Source organism: Oncorhynchus gorbuscha, linkage group LG19, assembly GCF_021184085.1.
Source record: "Oncorhynchus gorbuscha isolate QuinsamMale2020 ecotype Even-year linkage group LG19, OgorEven_v1.0, whole genome shotgun sequence".
Lineage (NCBI taxonomy): Eukaryota > Metazoa > Chordata > Actinopteri > Salmoniformes > Salmonidae > Oncorhynchus > Oncorhynchus gorbuscha.
In genome coordinates this window covers 46,965,306-46,987,536 of record NC_060191.1, presented here as the reverse complement: position 1 = coordinate 46,987,536, position 22,231 = coordinate 46,965,306, and the positions used below count along the sequence as shown (strand labels likewise).

General features: G+C 42.9%; 2 protein-coding genes across 4 annotated transcripts in view; one reads left to right on the top strand and one right to left on the bottom strand.

Moving 5' to 3' along the window:
- LOC124006157 (tripartite motif-containing protein 3-like) overlaps positions 1-3,301 on the top strand; it is a 40,797-nt gene extending 37,496 nt beyond the window's left edge. For all 3 annotated transcript variants that reach the window (XM_046315971.1, XM_046315972.1, XM_046315973.1), the window contains 2 exons: positions 856-996; positions 1,155-3,301. In XM_046315971.1, the coding sequence (XP_046171927.1) occupies positions 856-996; positions 1,155-1,307 (294 nt within the window). In that variant the 3' untranslated portion in view covers positions 1,308-3,301. The remainder of the gene's footprint in view (positions 1-855; positions 997-1,154) is intronic.
- Positions 3,302-3,304: 3 nt separating this feature from the next.
- LOC124006156 (complement C4-A-like) overlaps positions 3,305-22,231 on the bottom strand; it is a 23,677-nt gene continuing 4,750 nt past the window's right edge. Inside the window, 32 exon segments of the mRNA XM_046315970.1 lie at positions 3,305-3,819; positions 4,915-5,056; positions 5,243-5,326; positions 5,415-5,507; positions 5,586-5,675; positions 5,865-5,967; positions 6,113-6,187; positions 8,294-8,381; positions 8,505-8,685; positions 8,788-8,875; positions 8,985-9,044; positions 9,146-9,301; positions 10,610-10,824; positions 11,209-11,377; positions 11,604-11,708; positions 12,328-12,560; positions 12,660-12,863; positions 13,073-13,156; positions 13,273-13,324; positions 13,787-13,936; positions 13,939-13,989; positions 14,132-14,271; positions 14,471-14,541; positions 14,763-14,883; positions 15,321-15,527; positions 15,999-16,070; positions 16,225-16,357; positions 18,937-19,083; positions 20,780-20,974; positions 21,220-21,417; positions 21,605-21,781; positions 22,004-22,119. Of these exon segments, the coding sequence (XP_046171926.1) occupies positions 3,678-3,819; positions 4,915-5,056; positions 5,243-5,326; positions 5,415-5,507; positions 5,586-5,675; positions 5,865-5,967; positions 6,113-6,187; positions 8,294-8,381; positions 8,505-8,685; positions 8,788-8,875; positions 8,985-9,044; positions 9,146-9,301; positions 10,610-10,824; positions 11,209-11,377; positions 11,604-11,708; positions 12,328-12,560; positions 12,660-12,863; positions 13,073-13,156; positions 13,273-13,324; positions 13,787-13,936; positions 13,939-13,989; positions 14,132-14,271; positions 14,471-14,541; positions 14,763-14,883; positions 15,321-15,527; positions 15,999-16,070; positions 16,225-16,357; positions 18,937-19,083; positions 20,780-20,974; positions 21,220-21,417; positions 21,605-21,781; positions 22,004-22,119 (4,142 nt within the window). The 3' untranslated portion in view covers positions 3,305-3,677.

Genomic DNA, 22,231 nt, shown 5'->3' with positions numbered 1-22,231 from the left:
GTTGAACCTGGCTGTGGACATGATGCTAGGGTTGAGGTTAGAGTTGAACCTGGCTGTGGACATGATGCTAGGGTTGAGGTTAGAGTTGAACCTGGCTGTGGACATGAAGCTAGGGTTGAGGTTAGAGTTGAACCTGGCTGTGGACATGAAGCTAGGGTTGAGGTTAGAGTTGAACCTGGCTGTGGACATGATGCTAGGGTTGAGGTTAGAGTTGAACCTGGACATGAAGCTAGGGTTGAGGTTAGAGTTGAACCTGGACATGATGCTAGGGTTGAGGTTAGAGTTGAACCTGGACATGAAGCTAGGGTTGAGGTTAGAGTTGAACCTGGCTGTGGACATGATGCTAGGGTTGAGGTTAGAGTTGAACCTGGACATGATGCTAGGGTTGAGGTTAGAGTTGAACCTGGCTGTGGACATGATGCTAGGGTTGAGGTTAGAGTTGAACCTGGACATGATGCTATGGTTGAGGTTAGAGTTGAACCTGGACATGATGCTTGGGTTGAGGTTAGAGTTGAACCTGGCTGTGGACATGATGCTAGGGTTGAGGTTAGAGTTGAACCTGGACATGATGCTAGGGTTGAGGTTAGAGTTGAACCTGGCTGTGGACATGATGCTAGGGTTGAGGTTAGAGTTGAACCTGGACATGATGCTAGGTTAGAGTTGAACCTGGACATGATGCTAGGGTTGAGGTTAGAGTTGAACCTGGCTGTGGACATGATGCTAGGATTGAGGTTAGAGTTGAACCTGGACATGATGCTAGGGTTGAGGTTAGAGTTGAACCTGGCTGTGGACATAATGCTAGGGTGGAGGTTAGGACACACTACTTCTGAACAGTTTGAATTCCTTCCCTAATAGGTGTACAGTGCAGACGGGGAGTTCCTGTTTAAGTTTGGTTCCCATGGCGAGGGGAACGGCCAGTTCAATGCCCCGACAGGCGTTGCCGTGGACGCCAATGGGAACATCATCGTTGCAGACTGGGGGAACAGCAGAATACAGGTCAGTTAATGATGATCTTGATGGCAAGATTAACAAGCAGCATTAGTCATTATATTTGATTTACTCTTTCGAGTTAGATCAAAAATAATATGATCATAAGTAATGTAACTTATTATGAGTACAGCTGACCCTGACCTTGTTTTTGTATTGTCCTGCAGGTGTTTGATAGTTCTGGGTCGTTCCTGTCCTACATCAACACCACAGCAGACCCTCTCTATGGTCCACAGGGCCTGTCTCTGACCTCTGATGGACACGTGGCTGTGGCTGACTCTGGCAACCACTGCTTCAAGGTTTACCGCTACCTGCAGTAGGTAGAACCATTGCTTTAGGGACGGTCTGTTGCAGGCCTACCACTCCCACGTGCGTCCCAAATGGCTCCCTATTCCCTTCATAGTGCACTACTTCTTAACAGAAACCCATAGGGCTCTGGTCAAAAGTAGTGCACTATATAAGGAATAGGTTTCCATTTGGGATGTACCCCAGATCTGGGCCGGACAGACAAACCAACCACAGCCCGACCTGGGTCCAAAAACAAGACAAATACTTGAAAGTATTTTAAGTGTTTGGGATGTGCTTGATTTACCTGTTTATTTGAGTTTGGGACTGTTCCATTGGTTCAGGCAAACCAAATCAAGTGCAGCACTTGAAGTATTGGAAAGTATTTGATCTAATGTATGTATTTTTGCCCCCAGGTCAGTGCACGTGTTAGCACTGAGCAACGACACAAACCAATGTACTATACATAATATACAGGTGCAATGATCTTTCCCATAGCTGTCCCTTTGATTTGCATATCTGATCAGATCCACGTCATCCAGTTAGTCTCTGAACCTCCCAACATCATGAAGTAACAATAGAACCCCCGTTGACTCCTCCTTGTGCTGTGTTATGGACTTTACTGAGTATGAAATGGCACCCTATTCTTTGTGTAGTTCACTACTTTTGACCTGGGCCCATTGGGCTCTGGTCAAAAGTAGTGCCCTATGCCATTTGGGATGCAAGCCTATTTCTGTAGTGTATTTACCTCTTTGTTCAGTCATTGATGTGAAACTACGAGGAGGTATGAAGGAGATATGAAGTGTGTATATAGTGTAACTGATATTAGGAGACCAGATCAGTGATGGGTTGAAGTATGTGTATAATAATTGAGCCATGTTGTGAAGGAGCTCATCCCAATGCATGAAGTTTTATCTTTACCTTGTTATTAACTCCGACGTGACGACATAAGTGGCGTTTATAAACTGTTTCTTCGCCATGGTCTAAGTGCAACGAACAATGTGCTTACAGTGAAACCAACCAGCGACGCAAAGCAAAAGCTTTTGAAACATAATTTCTCTTTCAGTTGTATCTAAGAGCAAACTGACTTAACTTATAGCCATTTCGCATATAAAAAGTCATCACCATCTGTGCATTGATTTGCTGTATGAACTGTGTATGCATAACTGTGTATGCATAACTGTGTACAATAGATCATTATGCAGCTTTATCTGTGCTTTCATTTTAAAACACATATCTTTTGGTTATTGCGAGAACAGCAGTCTGGCATTCCAGCGTTTCTATGTACGGCAGCTGTTCAGCTGGAGAAGAGATGTGTCATGATTATTGCATATGTGAGCAGCAGAATTATTATAAACTTTATCTGTTGTTTTTAAAAAGGAAAAAAATTCAAACATGGAATTGCTAATTTATTTTATTTTATTTTATACACTAGTTCAGCATTTACAAATTATTTTTCTAATTTGATGTGTTTTATTTTTTAGAAATTCACGCCTTTGTCATTTGTCTCCATATATAGTAAAAACCCTTAGCCACTTTGTGGAGATTAGTAGAACAAACAGTGAAGATTTAGAATTTGAAAGATTTGATTTGCCAAAAAATACATAGAAGTGGGTTTTGAATTGTGACAAGTTGGAGTACATATTGAAAACCAATACCAATGATTATATTACTTAGTGTTATTGAACATGCAAAACTACATTAGATATTTGACTAACTTCTGGGTTTCAGTCTTAAACACTGTGTTTAAGAGGTTTACCGTTTATATAGTTTGTTTTCAGAAGCCACAGTGTGAATGTATCAACAGCTTCAGTGTGTGTTGAAGGACTAGAGTTACAATGTTTCATTGCCTGGTTATTACAGTTCATAGCATTTCTTTAATAACACTATTGTCCTGAGGGTTTCATTAGCATTAGATGAGCTATAGCGCTCTCACTCCCCCTGGTGGTCACCACTGTAACAACACAGCACCCTTGGTGCCAAAATAGAGTCCCTACAACCTCTCTGACGTCATGCCAAACTGGCTACACAGTCTTATCACAGGTTGTTTTTATTAAGGAGTATTAGACACATCATCTCTTTGTGTTTCAAAAATATGTCACTCAATCTTCTTTGTGAATATGCACTGGTAATAAAAGCACATGGTTTATGGAGATACTGAGTGTGCTTTCTGCTTTCCTCTATTCATACTAAACATATATCATTCTCTGTGTCACAGTCTCTCTCTGTTGTCCAGGACAGTCATCCTGGGTCACGTGATGTTCAGGAGCCACAACTTTCTGGAACGTTTCTGATAGAAATGTGTTGCATAGAGCCAACATATTTCCCTATTCTCAATGACAGCCAAACATGTCTGTTCTATATAATATATTTATATCTGGATGTTCACTGAAGGCAACCAAGGGTTATATTGAACACTGGTTGACCTCGTACTGTTTCATGAAGTCCTTGAGCATGTTACAGGCTTTACGGTTCTTAGTAGCTTTACACTTCCTCTCCTCTGGAATCTCCTCCAACCACATCTCATTATCCAGGACATAGACAGGCCTACGGAAGACAGCATTTAGTTATACAGGCCTGTTGTGGACAACATTTACTTATACAGGCCTGGGGTGGACAACATTTACTTATACAGGCCTGGGGTGGGCAACATTTACTTATACAGGCCTGGGGTGGACAACATTTAGTTATACAGGCCTGGGGTGGACAACATTTAGTTATACAGGCCTGGGGTGGACAACATTTAGTAATACAGGCCTACGGAGGACAACATTTAGTAATACAGGCCTACGGAGGACAGCATTTAGTAATACAGGCCTGGGGTGGACAGCATTTAGTAATACAGGCCTGGGGTGGACAACATTTAGTTATCCAGGCCTGGACAACATTTAGTAATACAGGCCTGGGGTGGACAACGTTTAGTAATACAGGCCTGGGGTGGACAACATTTAGTAATACAGGCCTGGGGTGGACAACATTTAGTAATACAGGCCTGGGGTGGACAACGTTTAGTAATACAGGCCTGGGGTGGACAACATTTAGTAATACAGGCCTGGGGTGGACAACATTTAGTAATACAGGCCTGGGTTGGACAACATTTAGTAATACAGGACTAGGGTGGACAGCATTGGAGTCTCTCACTCAAACTGCACTGGAATAGTCTCCCATTCTACACTGTACATGTAGTGTACATTTCCCAATGAAGAAATCACAATCTAGGGCCCAAGTAGGGATAAACCTTTACAGTATCTCAATTCAACAATATTGTAATAAATATCCTCTATGCTGTCTTTTTTTACCTGATGATTCCATGTATTATATCAATGTTGTCTTACAAAATATTGACACATACTGTATAGTTAATTGAAAAGGAAGACTAATGTCCCAAATGGAACCCTATTCCATACATGGCGCACTACTTTTGACCCTGGCTGTGACCCCACTCTCCAAATGTGTCTCAGGGGGAGTTGAGAGATGCAAAAAATGAATTTCCAATACACACTTGTACATATAACACCCACCTAATTATGATTATTTTATAACATGTAGCACTACTTTTGACCAGAGCCCTATGAACCCTGGTTAAAAGTAGTGCACTATATAGGGAATAGGGTACCATTTGGGACACATCCCATCACTTACTTCCCACTGTGGTCAGTGGTGTCAGAGATGGTCCCATCTCTACCCATGATCAGGTAGTTCCTGTCAGTCTTCATGTCAAACTCATCACAGGCTTTACGCTTGATCATGTCTCTCACTGCTCCAGTCTGCATCACGTCTTTACCTGGCATAGCAGAGAACCAGCACAAGAATGTCAAGGAAATTATACTTCAAGAGAATGTTCAAGTACCAAATGGCACTCTTTTCCCTATATAGTGCACTACTTTTGACCAGGACCCATCCAAAGTAGTGCATCATAAGAAATAGACTGCCTTTTGGGATGCAAACTGTAATATTGTAGAACACTCACCTGTCTGTAGGATTTTGGTCAGTAATGTGGTGTAATGTTGAAAAACTCCATCATCGGATGAGTTGACAAACGTGACGACGTACACTGTCAGAAGGACAACATGAAGGGGTGTTAGTACCAACTACAGCACATTAGAAAGAAGAGAGTATTTGGGTTCCAGGTATAAACTCACCATAATTTACAATTGGAGAGAAACAAGCAAAGCTCCTGCGAGTCTCTTTCTCCATGGCTTTACTGTACGTGACTTTCTTCTTTGGGCAGCCACCTGAGACAAAGCAAATAAAAACTAGATACACAATAGTTCAGGCACTATCAAAATACTAGCTGGAACGAGTGCACATACCCTCTGCACAGGAGCACATATTGTCCTGACAGATCTTGGAGATCATGTTGCTCTTCTGGGGTGAGCTGTAGAACACAGTGCATCTCCTCTCTGTCGGGACATAGTTCAGCATTAGTCACTCAGACGATGGCTCTGTCCATTACGGCATCCTATTCTCTTTATTGTGCACTACATTTGACCAGGGCCTAAAGCTTCACCAGGCTGCACCAGCCCCATGGACCTTCCAGATACATTGCAACCATTGTCTTAATATACCCTAAACTAAACATGGTGGTATACCTGGGTTGTAGTAGTCAAAGACCACAGCAGCAGCGGGCTGCACCAGGCCCATTGGACTGATCTGTTTGGCCCGGAACGCTACACACTGTGGTTCCTCTGTGATCTGGAATACATAGTGACAATACAGCCTCCGAGGATAGAGAGGACAACCTTGGCGGGAACAGGAGAACTCTTTTGCGAATCACTATAGGAGTTGTTCAGTAGTCATAGCTGATTGATGTCGTGGCTTTGGATACAAAAGGTCTTACCTCAGCGAAGTAGAGGAACACTTTATTTGGGGCGATGTCATAATGGTCAATGTATTTCTCAGTACCCTTTACATTCTAGAGGAGAGAAATCGAAAAAGACATCATTATATAGTTTGACAACATGTCAATGTGAATCGCTAAAATGTGTTCTCTTCCTGGAACTGATTCTGCTGATCTCAGATATTTCAAAGGGATTACATGTAATAACTGTGATAAGTGGTTGTTTTTCCTACTAAACTTTGGGCTCGATTCAATCTGTAGCGCTTTAGATCCGCACTACAGCTTGAAATTTAAAGGTAATTTTCAATTAAGCCGACATATCAAATCGTATTTGTCACACGCTTTGTAAACAACAGGTGTAGACTAACAGTGAAATGCTAACCTACGGGTCCTTCCCAACAATGTAGATTTTTTGGAGTGAAATAATAGAAAAATAATAACACAATGAATAAATAAACAATGAGTAATCAAAGAGGACAGTCTATGACACCGGTGGCTGGAGTCTGACAATCTTTAGGGCCTTCCTCTGACACCGCCTGGTATAGAGGTCCTGGATGGCAGGGAGCTCGACCCCAGTGATGTACTGGGCCATACGCACTACCTCTGCCCTATAGGCTGTCTCATCGTCATTGATGATCAGGCCTACCAAACTTAATGATGGTGTTGGAGTCATACACAGCCAGTCGTGGGTGAACAGGGACTACAGGAGGGGTCTAAGCACATACCCCTGAGGGGCCGCCATGTTGAGGGCCAGTTGGGGGTCGGCCCGTCAGGAAGTCCAGGATCCAGTTGCAGAGGAAGGTGTTCAGTCACAGGGTCCTTAGCTTAGTGATGAGTTTGGAGGGCACTATGGTGTTGAACGCTGAGCTGTAGTCAATGAACAGCATTCTTATGTTCCTTTGTTCAGGTGGAAAAGGACAATGTGGAGTGCAATACAGATTGCGTCATCTGTGGATCTGTTGGGGCGGTATGTGAATTAGAGTGGGTCCAGGGTGTCTGGGATGATGGTGATGATGTGAGCCATGACCAGCCTTTCAAAGCATTTCATGGCTACAGGTGAGTGCTACCTAGTGAGTGCTACAGTGTGATAGTCATTTAGACAGGTTACCTTGGCATTCTTGGGCATATGGTGGTCTACTTGAAACATGTAGGTATTATAGACTGGGTCAGGGAGAGGTTGAACAATTCAGTGAAGACACTTGCGCATGCTCTGAGTATGCGTCCTGGTAATCCATCTGGCCCTGCGGCCTTTTGAATATTAGCTTGCTTAAAGGTCTTACTCACATCACACTCACAAGAGTGTGATCACCCATGGTGTCAGGAACAGCATGAATCAGTGTTGCTAGCCTCGAAGCGAGCATAGCATGTGTTTAGCTCGTCTGGTAGGCTCGCGTCACTGGATAGCTCACCACTGTGTTTCCCTTTGTAATCCATGATAGGTTGCAAGCTCTGCCACATCCGCTGACCATCAGAGCCGATAAAGTAGGATTTGATCTTGGTCCTGTATTGATGCTTTGCCTGAGGGCGTAACGGTAGTTATTATAAGTGTCCGGATTAGTGTCCCGCTCCTTGAAAGTGGCAGCTCTAGCCTTTAGCTCATGCAGATGTTGCCTGTAATCCATGGCTTCTGGTTGGGGTATGTATGTACGGTCATTGTCGATGCACTTATTAATGTGATAAACTCCTCAATGACATCGGATGAATCCTGGAAAATATTCCAGTCTGTGCTAGTGAAACAGTCCGTTAGCATCCGTTTCATGTGACCACTTCCGTATTAAGCGCATCACTGTTACTTCCTGTTTGAGTTTTTGCTTGTAAGCAGGAATCAGGAGGATAGAGTTATGGTCAGATTTGCCAAAGGGGGGGCGAGGGAGAGCTTTGTATGCATCTCTGTGTGTGGAGTAAAGGTGGTCTAGAATTTGTTTGCCTCTAATTGCACAGGTGACATGCTGGTAAAAATGAGGTAAAAACGGATTTCAGTTTTCTTGCATATGCAGCATTTACCGTGAATGCAGTCTCTACGAACGCGGAAACATTGCCTTCAAATTTCAATTGTGCTGTATGGTGGAACTTCAGCACTACAGATTGAATCGAGCCCATAGTTGAATGCACTGACTGTGTATAAGAGCGTCTGCTGGATGGCAAAAATGTAAATCAACATTACATGTAGGCCTACTGTACCTCCTCCAGATCCTGCATGTTAGGTTTGAGTCCACTGAGAAGGGAGATGTCCACGATGACCATGCCTGTAGAATTACCACTGGTCAGTCTGTAGGAGAAGCGAGGAGAGAGAGAACCATATATCCACTCATCCCACCCTATGCATGCATGCATGTATGCCTGCATGCATGCATGCATGCATGCAGACAGGCAGACAGACACCTGTACTCACCCCACACACACAGTGTAGACTAGGGACTTCTCCCTCTCCTCCTCCTGTGGTGTGTGTCTCTTCCTGCGTGTGCGCAGGTCAAACCATTCCATCCTGCTCATTGGCTCATCACTAGAGTTCCCAACCCCGTCAGACTCATAGTTATAATAGTCGTCTAGCTCAGGACCATCGTCCGCTTTTTCTGTCATTTTACATTGAAAAAAAAATAAAAAAAATAATGTTTTCAAGCAGCACTCCAGCAATTGTGTTTAGTGTTTATAGATGCATTCTGACTGAAACTTACTTCTGTACTTAACCTCTCCCTCCACTGAGACATTGAGACTGTAGAAACCACAGTCCATGCTCTCCAGAGTTCTGTAGGTCTGGACCACCTGATGACATAAAACAAACACTGTGGACACATGCGTTGAGATTCAGACAGTCTTACAATGTTAGAATCATCATCATTTACTTTTAAATCTATTTACTGAATTTACTTACTGATAAGGTCCCATTTCCCTTACCCTCTGTGTTAATAGTGATCTGGCTTCCTTGGTTCACCTGCCAAGACAAACCATACAACACAGAGATTAGTAGAACAGTAAAACAGAATTTGAGAAAGTTAAATCAGAGCACTGCTTGAATTCTAAACTCAATCTCACCTGGAAGGCAGATAGGGTCAGGGCATTACGCTTCGTAAGATGAACTCTCTGCTTGCTGCCGTTTTGGTAACACATCTCAACATTCAGGTCCAAGTCCTGAACATCATTGTCCTTGATACTGTACTTAGCTAGAGCCTCAAGAGCTACAACTGTATCCTGTTGGAGGGAGGGACAAAGGAGAAGGAGAGAGGGGACAAAGGAGAGGGAGAGAGGGACAAAGGAGAAGGAGAGAGGGACAAATGAGAAGGAGAGAGGGACAAAGGAGAAGGAGAGAGGGGACAAAGGAGAAGGAGAGAGGGACAAAGGAGAAGGAGAGAGGGGACAAAGGAGAAGGAGAGAGGGAAAAAGGAGAAGGAGAGAGGGACAAAGGAGAAGGAGAGAGGGGACAAAGGAGAAGGAGAGAGGGGACAAAGGAGTACGAGAGAGGGGACAAAGGAGAAGGAGAGAGGGGACAAAGGAGAAAGAGAGAGGGGACAAAGGAGGAGGAGGGAGGGACAAAGGAGAAGGAGGGAGGGGATAAAGGAGAAGGAGAGAGGGGACAAAGGAGAATGAGAGAGGGGATAAAGGAGAAGGAGAGAGGGGTTACGGGACAGAAAAATAAATAAAAGGGATGAGAGAGAAAGAGGGAGAGAAAAGTATATAACTAGGCCCAGGATTTTCTCGAGGTCAAGTCAAGTGGTCAGTGATAACTCCGAGCTCCTGATCATAATGCTACAGTACCTACCTGTCTGTCTACTGGTGGCTTGTCCTACAGTACCTACCTGTCTGTCTACTGGTGACTTGTCCTACAGTACCTACCTGTCTGTCTACTGGTGACTTGTCCTACAGTACCTACCTGTCTATCTACTGGTGGATTGTCCTACAGTACCTACCTGTCTATCTACTGGTGGATTGTCCTACAGTACCTACCTGTCTGTCTACTGGTGGCTTGACCTACAGTACCTACCTGTCTGTCTACTGGTGGCTTGTCCTACAGTACCTACCTGTCTGTCTACTGGTGGCTTGACCTATAATACCTACCTGTCTGTCTACTGGTGGCTTGTCCTACAGTACCTACCTGTCTGTCTACTGGTGGCTTGACCTACAGTACCTACCTGTCTGTCTACTGGTGGCTTGACCTACAGTACCTACCTGTCTGTCTATTGGTGGCTTGTCCTACAGTACCTACCTGTCTGTCTACTGGTGGCTTGTCCTACAGTACCTACCTGTCTGTCTACTGGTGGCTTGTCCTACAGTACCTACCTGTCTGTCTACTGGTGGCTTGTCCTACAGTACCTACCTGTCTGTCTACTGGTGGCTTGACCTATAATACCTACCTGTCTGTCTACTGGTGGCTTGTCCTACAGTACCTACCTGTCTGTCTACTGGTGGCTTGACCTATAATACCTACCTGTCTGTCTACTGGTGGCTTGACCTACAGTACCTACCTGTCTGTCTACTGGTGTCTTGACCTCCAGTACCTACCTGTGTAGAGCGGAACCCTCCTCCATACTGTCTCTGCTCAGTGAGCCAGCGGGCGATGCACGTCGCGTACGCCATGTCTCCCTCCGCCACTGTCTGGAGCAGGGCGTAAGCTGTGGTCTCCACGGAGATGGCCTGGGCCTGGGGCACCTGATTGGCCCTCGTCTCCCCGCTCAGCCTCAGAGCATCACTGGCCTCCCAGTGACATGTATCTGCTTCTGCAGGGGAGATATACAGTATGTTTAGCAGCTACAGTATGTCCTTAGCCATATAACATTGCAGGGGAGACATAATCAATAATATGGCTCCCTCTGCTGTTTAAATGTTGTCATTGTGTATGTCTACCTTCCCTCAATTATCATGCAGACCAGGGAATCGATGTCTACCAAGAAGACCTTATCCTGACTTTTTATCCAGCCACTACCTGTAATACTTTACAGGCGCTAGTAATCAAATCAGGTTGAAGTCCAAAGGAATGAGTTAAAACAGTACAAACACACTTTAGATGAATAGAACCTTTCTGATATAGACAACTTCTGAAGGAATTAGACAACTAGGCAACCCGTAGCCCTAGATGACTAGTAAAGTAACAAGGTACTGACCATTGTCCCTGTGTGCCAAGGCCCTGAGTCTGGTCTGAGCCATGGAGGCACTGTCTCCGCCAGGGGAGGTTAGAGAGAGGGCGTAGGAGGTGATGACAACAGAGAAGGGCCTCTGAAGGGAGTCCAGCTTCGACTCCAGGTAGGCCTTAGCCTGCTCCATAGCCTGCCTCTAACACAGGAAATGGTGGATACATTTAGCATTAGAAACAACAAATGCATTCGTTAAACATTATCACAACAGACCCAAAAAGGCATGTTGCTTTATTCTGGATCATATTGTTGCAAAACCAACTTGTCCCTTCGGGATAATAACTACACAACTTTTAGTAAGTCAGCGATGATAATTTAGGCGATGTAAAGGTTATGGCCGTGACTTAGTTGAATCGATGTATTACCATTTCTGAGCCTTTTCCTTCAGGGTACAGTGCCACAGCGTGGTTCATGGCTATCAGAACAAACGCTGTCAGAGACACCTCTCCCTCAAACCCTCCCACTCCACCCTGGGGGAATGGAGAGATAGCAGACAGGTAAAGACATCATATTGTATTGTATGGTACCTGCATAGTCCGGACATAAAGAACATTTGGGTCATGCTTTATTATACTTTTTTTTTTAACCTTTATTTAACTTGGCAACTCAGTTAAGAATACATTCTTATTTACAATTACGGCCTAGCCCGGCCAAACCCTAACCCGGACGACACTGGGCCAATTGTGTGCCACCCTATGTGTCTCCCAATCATGGCCGGTTGTGATACGGCCTAGAATCTAACCAGGGTCTGTAGTGACGCCTCTAGCACTGAGATGCAGTGCCTTAGAACACTGCGCCACTCGGTAGCCCCTACTTAGAGGTTATAGGGGCGCGATTGCTACCCAGCCCGGGCAGAAATAACTTTGGACGATATTTGAGTCGACTGCTAGATGGTTGACAGTGACACATCCTAGAAAGACAAAATCTCTTGCTGTTGTGCCCTTGAGAAAAACACTTAACCCCTAAACTGCTCAACTGGCGGCACAGTGTGGCTGCCCCCAGCCTCTCCAACCTAATGTGTATTTCTGAGGGGTAGGGTACAGCATAAATCATATTTCCGTCTTGAATGGATGAATAAAGCATTCTTTCCTGCATGGTGCGGTCATAGAGTGGGTTAGGGTCAGTGAAGGCTCCACTGGACAGCTGTTTAGACACCAGGTAGGAAATAGACTGTTGGATGTAGGAGTCCTCCACTGAAATCACGTCCCTGCACTGGGACAACTCCTTGGCTATAAAGGCTGTCAACCAAACACTGCTTGGGGTTGACAGGAAAGCTCCATAGGATCCATCTGTCTTCTTGAAGGTCAGGATTCTGCCGTATCCTTGGAAAGAGAAAGAATTAATTCATTTCAACCATTTGATTCCCACAAGGGTAGATGTCTCAAAGGGGACTAACTTAAATTCTCCCAGTGTCCCCTCACCAGCCTGTATCATGGCTTGGGCTTCATCTCTGCGTTCAGCCTTCAGGTCGACCCACTGTCCAGTAGCGTCCAGGTATCTCATGGCGTGGATGGCTGGAGACATGGTGACCATGGTCTGCTCCGCACACCCCTTGGGAAGGGAGATGAGCTGGTCCACTCCATCCAGGTTTAGACAGTTCTCCACTGACTCTCCCATCACACCACCTACATGGGCGTGATGGGAGAGGTTTCCCTGTTATAGCAGTAAACTAGCCCTGGAGATTGGTCAGGGAAAAGTCGTAGTCTGAAATAATATCTCATGGACCAAAATGTAAAAACTGCCATTGTAAATACATACAGTACTACAGACCCAACACAGTATAAGTTCCACACTAGCAGAAAGTCTGACTACAGTATTTATCGACCCTCCTTTCCTTTGACACTGATGTAGGTGTCAGATTCCAGCCCAGGGACAGCATTAGGAGGAGGTGGAATTTCAAGCTCGATTGACTTGGCAGCTGTGTGACATAGATAAGAAATGGAGAGACTGTTTTAACTCAATGGTCTGATGAGGCTTGTTTGCATAAATGTCACTTTTACCACAGGTTTCACGTGTTTAGAAAGACAACATTACCTTTCCCGTCAATGTTGTATTCTTGTTGTATTGAGACCAGTTCCCCTTCCCCCTGTATAACAGAACAAAATGTGAGCGTTCATTGTTTATACAGACACATACACATGTTGGATCTTAATTTGAGCCAGATTGCTACAGCAGGAAGATTATCCTGCAGCAACAGGAAATGTGAATTAATATGTGAATTATGATTAATGGCCTTTTTTGTAGGGGTTGCAACTGTTTTTGTAAGGGAAAATCAAGTCAGAAATGTCAAAGTGGATAGCCTTTTTAAACCTATAATATACTACCCGTTTTAAATGTCCTGCATTGCAATCGTGCAACAGGGTAATCAAATTAAGATTCTACATCTGTACTGTAACTTTTGTATAATAATGGGAGAAAAACAGTGGTGTCCAGCACAATAAAGAAGTGAGAACCACATGTAGCCTAACGTACACATGTATCATAGAGACATACTGAAGCACTACTGTATATTAGAGGGAGAGAGGTGATACAAGTGTCGTGTTCATACCGTGACTTTGAGGTCCTTCTTGACCTGGTCGCGGGCCGTCTTAGTGTAGGCGTCCACATGGATAGGGATGTTTCCTATGACCAGAGGAACCACGGTGAAGTAGACCGGGACAGCAGAGTTACCTGGTACTGTGACCACCTGCTTGTCCCCTTGTCTCCCCCTGCACTGCACAGACCCTCCACCCACGCCAGCTCCACTGTCACCTTCACAGACAGAAACACATACACATGGTAGTAGATGGAAGTATAGTAAAATTGTCTGTCAAAGGAATCTGCAGATAAAAATGTCTGCAACTGCAGTTTATTTGTATAAATGGCTGTTGGAGGCATTTTGGACTCTAGTTACCTCCATACAGTCGGTTCTGTAGTTGAACACCACAGCTTTCATCTGTAGCTGTTCATTTCTCTTCACAGAATAGGGAAGTCTGAGAGATACAAAGAAGTCCTGAAACACCACCAGAGGCTTGGGCTCTGCTATACAAAACCCTGAAGGGAGAATCAACACTAACATTAACCACTTGATGACTGTCCTCTGAAAGTCTGTTTGTGCTATCATGCCATCTTTTTGTCACTCGTTGTCATGGTTGGCTTGACAATGACAGCTAAAATGAGTTTGCAAGAGCACCAATATATTTAGGACTAGGCTTGTGTAATGGTCTTAGGTTAGATGGAAGAGGTGACCTGCCTTTTGTTTTAGAGATCCCCACTGCTTGAACCTCCCAGGTAGTGATGGAGTCAGGGACAGCAACACTGTGTCTGAAAATAATAACATACAACATGATGTCATTCCTAATATACTTGTTCACATGGTCAGGGAAAACTCCTGGTCCCAGTCATGACTGTCCTGGCCTATGTCCCAAATGGCACCCTATTCCCTATATAGGGCACTACTTTAGACCAGGGCCGGCAGTGCACTATATAGGGAATAGGGTATAATTGATGATTGGTGATGTAGATGTTGCAAGTTACCATGTTACCTTACGAGACCAGAGGGCCCCACATCAACGATGCCCCACATCCAGGTCTGAGGGAAATAGGAGCGGAGGTGGACAGACACCTCATCTATGGCCTCTTCTTCCTCACCAATATCATCCGACGCTAAATAGGAGAACAGGGAAGAGGACACATTTCAGCTCAATCAATACAAAATATGTGCATATACTGTAGTACAACTCATCTGAAAAAAGACAAAAGTATTGACTAATCTAAGAAGTTCTATATTAGTGGTTAGACACTGGGTGGTTCGAACCCTGAATGCTGATTGGCTTAAGTCGTGGTATATCAGACCGTATACACTGGGTATGACAAAATATTGATTTATATTGGTAACCAGTTTATAATAGCAATAAGGCACTCTGAGGTTTGTGGTATATGGCCAATATACCATGACTAAGGGCTGTATCCATGTTGCGTCGGGCATATACCACACCCCCTCGTGCCTTAAATGCACCACAATAATCTTTAGCTTGTGAGATACTTCTGAGATGCTATTGACATTCCAACTACTAATATGATAATATAATACAATACTGTACTTTTAGCCAGGCTGTATGTGTTTTTTATCTTTGTGATGTTTCTCCTCAGCATGGTGGCATCTCTGCAGCACTTGAGGAAGGCAGTGCGACACGGAGCAGACCTGTGGATGGTTTTAGAATGACGACTCTCACAGGACAGACCCAGGCTGTTAAACCTGGCCCCATCGTGACAACACCTCTTCTCCACTGGCTCCTGGTACCTGTTGACTGCAGATAAGAACAATGTGTCTCGCTAATAAATGATGTCTAGCTAATAAATGATGTCTAGCTAATAAATGATGTCTAGCTAATAAATGATGTCTAGCTAATAAATGATGTCTAGCTAATAAATGATGTCTAGCTAATAAATGATGTCTAGCTAATAAATGATGTCTAGCTAATAAATGATGTCTAGCTAATAAATGATGTCTAGCTAATAAATTATGTCTAGCTAATAAATGATGTCTAGCTAATAAATGATGTCTAGCTAATAAATGATGTCTAGCTAATAAATGTAATATGCTAAGGAAGACTTTTTCTGAAACATATCTGAACATTTGTAAATGAAAGGATTATTGAAACGTATCCTATGGAGCACTCTCCATATTCTGTAACTAATAACACCCGATACACCATAAGAGTGAAAGCAGCATGCTCAGAAGATGGAGGGAGAATAGGAGAGGCTACTGCTACACCTACTGATGTCAGAGAAAGCCTGGTGATGGTTCAGGGCTCTCTTCCGTCTTTTACTTTTGTCGTTACAGGAGTAATCTGGTTATTAGAGGACAAAAGAAAAATCATTTTACAATATTGGGTGAAATAAACTCCATCAACGAACACAGCTGCTGTGGTGTGCTTTTACCAATCAGGAACATGTGCTATTCATTCAGTATTATAACGAGTTAAATGTCAATGTAAACCATACCCTTTCTCACGTGACCCTCTGTATCTCCACAGTTGGTTATAAAGGCGAGCCCAGCGTCCTGTAACACAGACTGGGAGTTCCTGCCCCCTCCCATAGAACACGCCAGGTCATAGGAGTTCATGTAGGCAAACATCTAAAGAAGAAGATTACTTTATTGGTCCATTTACTGCATGAACAACAGAGATTTGTCTTTTGGATATCCCATTCTCCCTGGTAGACAAATACCTACTGTCCTGTACATGTAGTAGATACATATAACAGTACATACTGTCCTGTACATGCAGTAGATACATATTACAGTACATACTGTCCTGTACATACAGTAGAATCATATCAATACAGTACATACTGTCCTGTACACGCAGTAGATACATATTACAGTACATACTGTCATGTACATGCAGTAGATACATATAACAGTACATACTGTCATGTACATACAGTAGAATCATATCAATACAGTACCTACTGTCATGTACATACAGTAGATACATATAAATACAGTACATACTGTCATGTACATACAGTAGATACATATAAATACAGTACATACTGTCCTGTACATGCAGTAGATACATATAACAGTACATACTGTGTTGTACATACAGTAGATACATATAAATACAGTACATACTGTGTTGTACATACAGGGGATACATACACTGCCGTTCAAAAGTTTGGGGTCACTTAGAAATGTTTTGTTTTTGAAAGAAAAACACGTTTTTTGTCCATTAAAATAACATCAAATTGATCAGAAATACAGTGTAGACATTGTTAATGTTGTAAATGACTATTGTAGCTGGAAATGGCAGATGTTTTATAGAACATCTACATAGGCGTACAGAGGCCCATTATCAGCAACCATCACTCCTGTGTTCCAATGGCACGTTGTGTTAGCTAATCCAAGTTTATCATTTTAAAAGGCTAATTGATCATTAGAAAACCCTTTTGCAATTATGTTAACACAGCTAAAAACTGTTGTTCTGATTAAAGAAGCAATAAAACTGGCCTTCTTTAGACTAGTTGAGTAGCTGGAGCATCAGCATTTGTGGGTTCGATTGCGGACTCAAAATAGCCAGAAAATGTATTCTGAAACTCATCAGTCTAACTCACAGTCTAACTCATATACATTTAAACTCAGTTTTTCACTATTCCTGACATTTAATCCTAGTAAAAATTCCCTGTCTTAGGTCAGTTAGGATCACCACTTTATTTTAAGAATGTGAAATGTCCGAATAATAGTAGAGAGAATTATTTATTTCAGCTTTTATTTCCTTCATCACATTCTCAGTGGGTCATAAGTATACATACACTCAATTAATATATCGTAGAATTGCCTTTAAATGTTTAACTTGGGTCAAACGTTTCGGGTAGCCTTCCACAAGCTTCCCACAATAAGTTGGGTGAATTTTGGCCCATTCCCCCTGAGAGAGCTGGTGTAACTGAGTCAGGTTTGTAGGGCTCCTTGCTCACACACACTTTTTCAGTTCTGCCCACCAATTTTCTATAGGATTGAGGTCAGGGCTTTGCAATGGCCACTCCAAAACTTTGACTTTGTTGTCCTTAAGCCATTTCGTCACAACTTTGGAAGTATGCTTGGGTTCATTGTCCATTTGGAAGACCCATTTGCGACCAAGCTTTAACTTCCTGACTGATGTCTTGAGATGTTGCTTCAATATATTCACATAATTTTCCCTCCTCATGATGACATCTATTTTGTGAAGTGCACCAGACCCTCCTGCAGCAAAGTCCCTCCACAACATGATGCTGCCACCCCCGTGCTTAACGGTTGGGATGGTGTTCTTCACCTTGCAAGCCTCCCCCCTTTTTCCTCCAAACATAATGATGGTCATTATGGACGGCCAAACGGTTCTATTTTGGTTTCAACAGACCAGAGGACATTTCTCCAAAAAGTACAATCTTTGTCCCCATGTGCAGTTGCAAACCATAGTCTGGCTTTTTATGGCGGTTTTGGAGCAGTGGCTTCTTCCTTGCTGAGCGGTCTTTCAGGTTATGTTGATATAGGACTCGTTTTACTGTGGATATAGATACTGTTGTACCTGTTTCCTCCAGCATCTTCACAAGGTCCTTTGTTGTTGTTTGGGGATTGATTTGCACTTTTCGCACCAAAGTACGTTCAGACAGAACGCGTCTCCTTCCTGAGCGGTATGACGGCTGCGTGGTCCCATGGTGTTTATACGTGGGTACTATCGTTTGTACAGAGGAACGTGGTACCTTCAGGCGTTTGGAAATTGCTCCTAAGGATGAGCCAGATTTTTTTTCCGAGGTCTTTGGCTGATTTCTTTAGATTTTCCCATGATGTCACTGAGTTTGAAGGTATTGTGATACAGTGAATGAATTATAAGTGAAATAATCTGTCTGTAAACAATTGTTGGAAAAATGACTTGTGTCATGCACAAAGTACATGTCCTAAACGACTTGCCAAAATTATAGTTTGTTAACAAGAAATTTGTGGAGTGGTTTAAAAGCGGGTTTTAATGACTCCAACCTAAGTGTATGTAAACTTCCGACTTCAAATGGACTGTATGTATATGTAACGCCAGGGTAGTGGGTTCGATCCCCGGGACCACCCATACGTAGAATGTTTGCACACATCACTGCAAGTCGCTTTGGATAAAAGCGTCTGCTAAATGGCATATATTATTATATTATTATATATTCATGAAACCTGGTAAGACAGAGACACTGTACCTTCTCAGGAGTGAGTTTGTTGTTCTTGTTGAGGATGTAAACAGCTGTATCTACAGCAGCCAGAGCTACCTTGTCTCCTTGGTCTGTACGGACCACCACAGTCAACAACTCAGCTGGTTTATGCTCTTTAAATGGAAGGATCTCAATCTGAAAACACAACACCAAAGATATCACAATATGCCTCCATGCAAATCTATACTGAACAAAAATATAATGCAGCGTGTAAAGTGCTGGTCCCATGTTTCATGTGCTAAGATCCCAGAAATGTTCCAAATGTACAAAAAGCTTATTTCCTTCATATTTTAAGCACACATTTGTTTACATCCATGTTAGTGAGCATTTCTCCTTCAACAAGACAATCCATCCACCTAACAGGTGTGGCATATCAAGAAGCTGATTAAACAGCATGATCATTACACAGGTGCACCTTGTGCTGGGGACAATAAAAGACCACTGTAAAATGTGCAGTTTTGTCACACAACACAATGCCACAGATGTCTCAAGTTTTGAGGGAGCGTGCAATTGGGATGTTGGATGCAGGAATGTCCACCAGAGCTTTTGCCAGAGATTTGAATGTTAATTTCTCCAACATAATTTTAGAGAATTTGGCAGTATGTCCAACCGGCCTCACAAATGCAGACCGCTTGCAACCACCCCAGCCCAGGACCTCTACATCTGACTTCTTCACCTGCGGGATCAACTGAGACCAGCCACCCGGACAGCTGATGAAACTGAGGAGTATTATGTCTGTAATAAAGCCCTTTTGTGGAGAGAAAAATCATTCTGGATGGCTGGGCCTGGCTCCCAGACCCACCCACGGCTGCACCCCTACCCAGTCATGTGAAATCCATAGATTAGGGCCTAATGAATTTATTTCAATTGAGTGATTTCCTTATGTGAACTGTAACTCAGTAAAATTGTTTAAATTGTCTAATTGTAGTAAGAGTAGAAGTAGAATGGATGAAGAATTGCAGCATTTAGCTGGAATTAAGCTACAGATAGCAATACTGGGTGATTTGAAAAGTCATAGTCAATCAATCAATAATATAATAATACTTTTAGCACAAATGTTTACCTTTAATTTACAATCTGTTGAAGCTATGAGAATAGAAAGGTTCAGTACTTGTGTGAAGCATCACAGCACAGTTGAATAATATATAGCAAATATAAATGTAATATGGATGGTGTTAAGAGATGAATGGGAGGGGTTGAATGGATCTGAAGGGTGGGACTAATAACAACAAGATAACAAAAGTAAAATATACTGTGTCTGTAAAATGTATATAGGTTCAGAAATGTGAAACAGCACAGTTAAAAATATATGGCAAATATAAATCAAACTGGATGGACATCAGCAATAGATGGGAAAGGTTGAGGATTGAGGAAGGCAGGACTAAAAACAAACAAAATATAACTATTGTAAAATAGATGGTGTCCGTAAAATATATATAGTGTGTATAAGCTGGAAGTAGAAGCCTAAGTGTTCTTGTTCATTAGTTTACTCCAATTACGGGAAGAGTGGAAAGGTTAGTGGAAAATCATTTTTATTTCAATTTTATTTAACCTTTGTTTAACTTGGTAAGTCAGCGGAAAATAATAACAGGAAATATATTTGAAAAATAAATGTATATATATATATATATATATATATATGTGTGTGTGTGTATATGTATGTATATTTATATTTACAAAAAAAATATATGGGGGATTGGAAATGATGCAGACAATTACATTGATGGAAACTACAATCTATCTCCAATATTAAAGCTGATCTACCCCTAAATATGAATAATAATAATAAAACAAAGAGTAGAAGCAGAGAAACAAGCAGCAACTACAGAACCTGTCCTTTGCAGATATCTTTGGCATCCGCCCATACAGAGTCAGCAACTATGGTAGTCTTCTCTGGTGCCTGTGTGAAGTAGTAGGCCACCAGTCTGAAGGAGGGGACCAGGTCAAGACTGTAGGGCAGACTGAAGGTGGTCAGCTCAGTCCTCTGGACCCTGTTCATCTGGACCACTCTGCCCTTACTCAGAACCTGAAAGAATGGAAACAGAGGAAATAACACATTATTACTCTTAACTACAGATATTGAAATGGTTCATTTCTCAACCCCCAAAGTGCTTATATTCATGTTGGTTACAGACAAACTACAGTTATGACAACCCCAGTCTACTGCAATGTCTGGAAACTTGAAGCTATGCACAGATAAAGTATGTTGCAGAAGTGGTAAATGGTCATCTCCATCCATTATTAGAATGGACTGATACTCCAGTATGTTACCATATAGTAGATGTAGGCTGGTCGTGGGGTGCCTGGAGGGGTGATGTCTCTGAGAGTGACCATCATGGTTCCTCCAGGCTCCAGGGTGACATGTTCTATCTCTACACTCAGGTAGCTGTTCCCCTCAGACTGGACTGCTGACACTGTCATTTTGGCATCACCCACTATTACCTCCTCCTCCGCTCCCTCAGCAAACATCTGGAGAGAGGAACAGATCGTCAATATGACATCACATCAAATAGTGACTGTGTCTCAAACGACACTATATTCCCTATTTAGTGCACTACCTTTCTGCTGACCACATAGAGCTTAGAGACATATTATGCTTGTCAAACTACATGGGAAATAGAGTGTTGATTGAAAGTTCTCTGCGTCTGTCCTGTACCTTAATGTCCATAGACGTGGCCAGTTTGGGCACTTCGAAGGCGAGAACAGCCTCACCCTTAGAGTTACCGGATCCCTCCATCTTCACAGATTGTGTGCCTTCTACAGAGGTCACTGAAACTGAAGCCCTCATACGGAGGTCAGGGGCTGGGGATCCATCTGGGTGGGTGATGGTGGCCTGAGAAGGAAACATGCAGCATATGCCCAGTAGACTATGACTGCAGATACAGTCATACTCTAAATGGTAAAGCAAATACAATTGATGACACTGATAACTATTGTACGTCTCATTTGGAAAAGGGATTTGCTAATCTCAATATGATGTCCTTAATGAATACAATTATATTTTACTTTGTGGTGTTAATGTTTGTCTTTGAGTGCAGAAATGACCACACTGTACCAGGATAGAGAACTTTCCTCCAGGTGTGAAGTATTCCTTAGTCTTAGACATGTCAATGATGTATGGAGACGTCACTATCTTTACTGAAGTGCTCTCAGCTTCTTCTAGATCTCCACCTGAGAGAGAGAGAGAGAGAGAGAGAGAGAGAGAGAGAGAGAGAGAGAGAGACAGAGAGAACGAGAGAGAGAGAGAGAGAGAGAGAACGAGAGAGAGAGAGAGAGAGAGAGA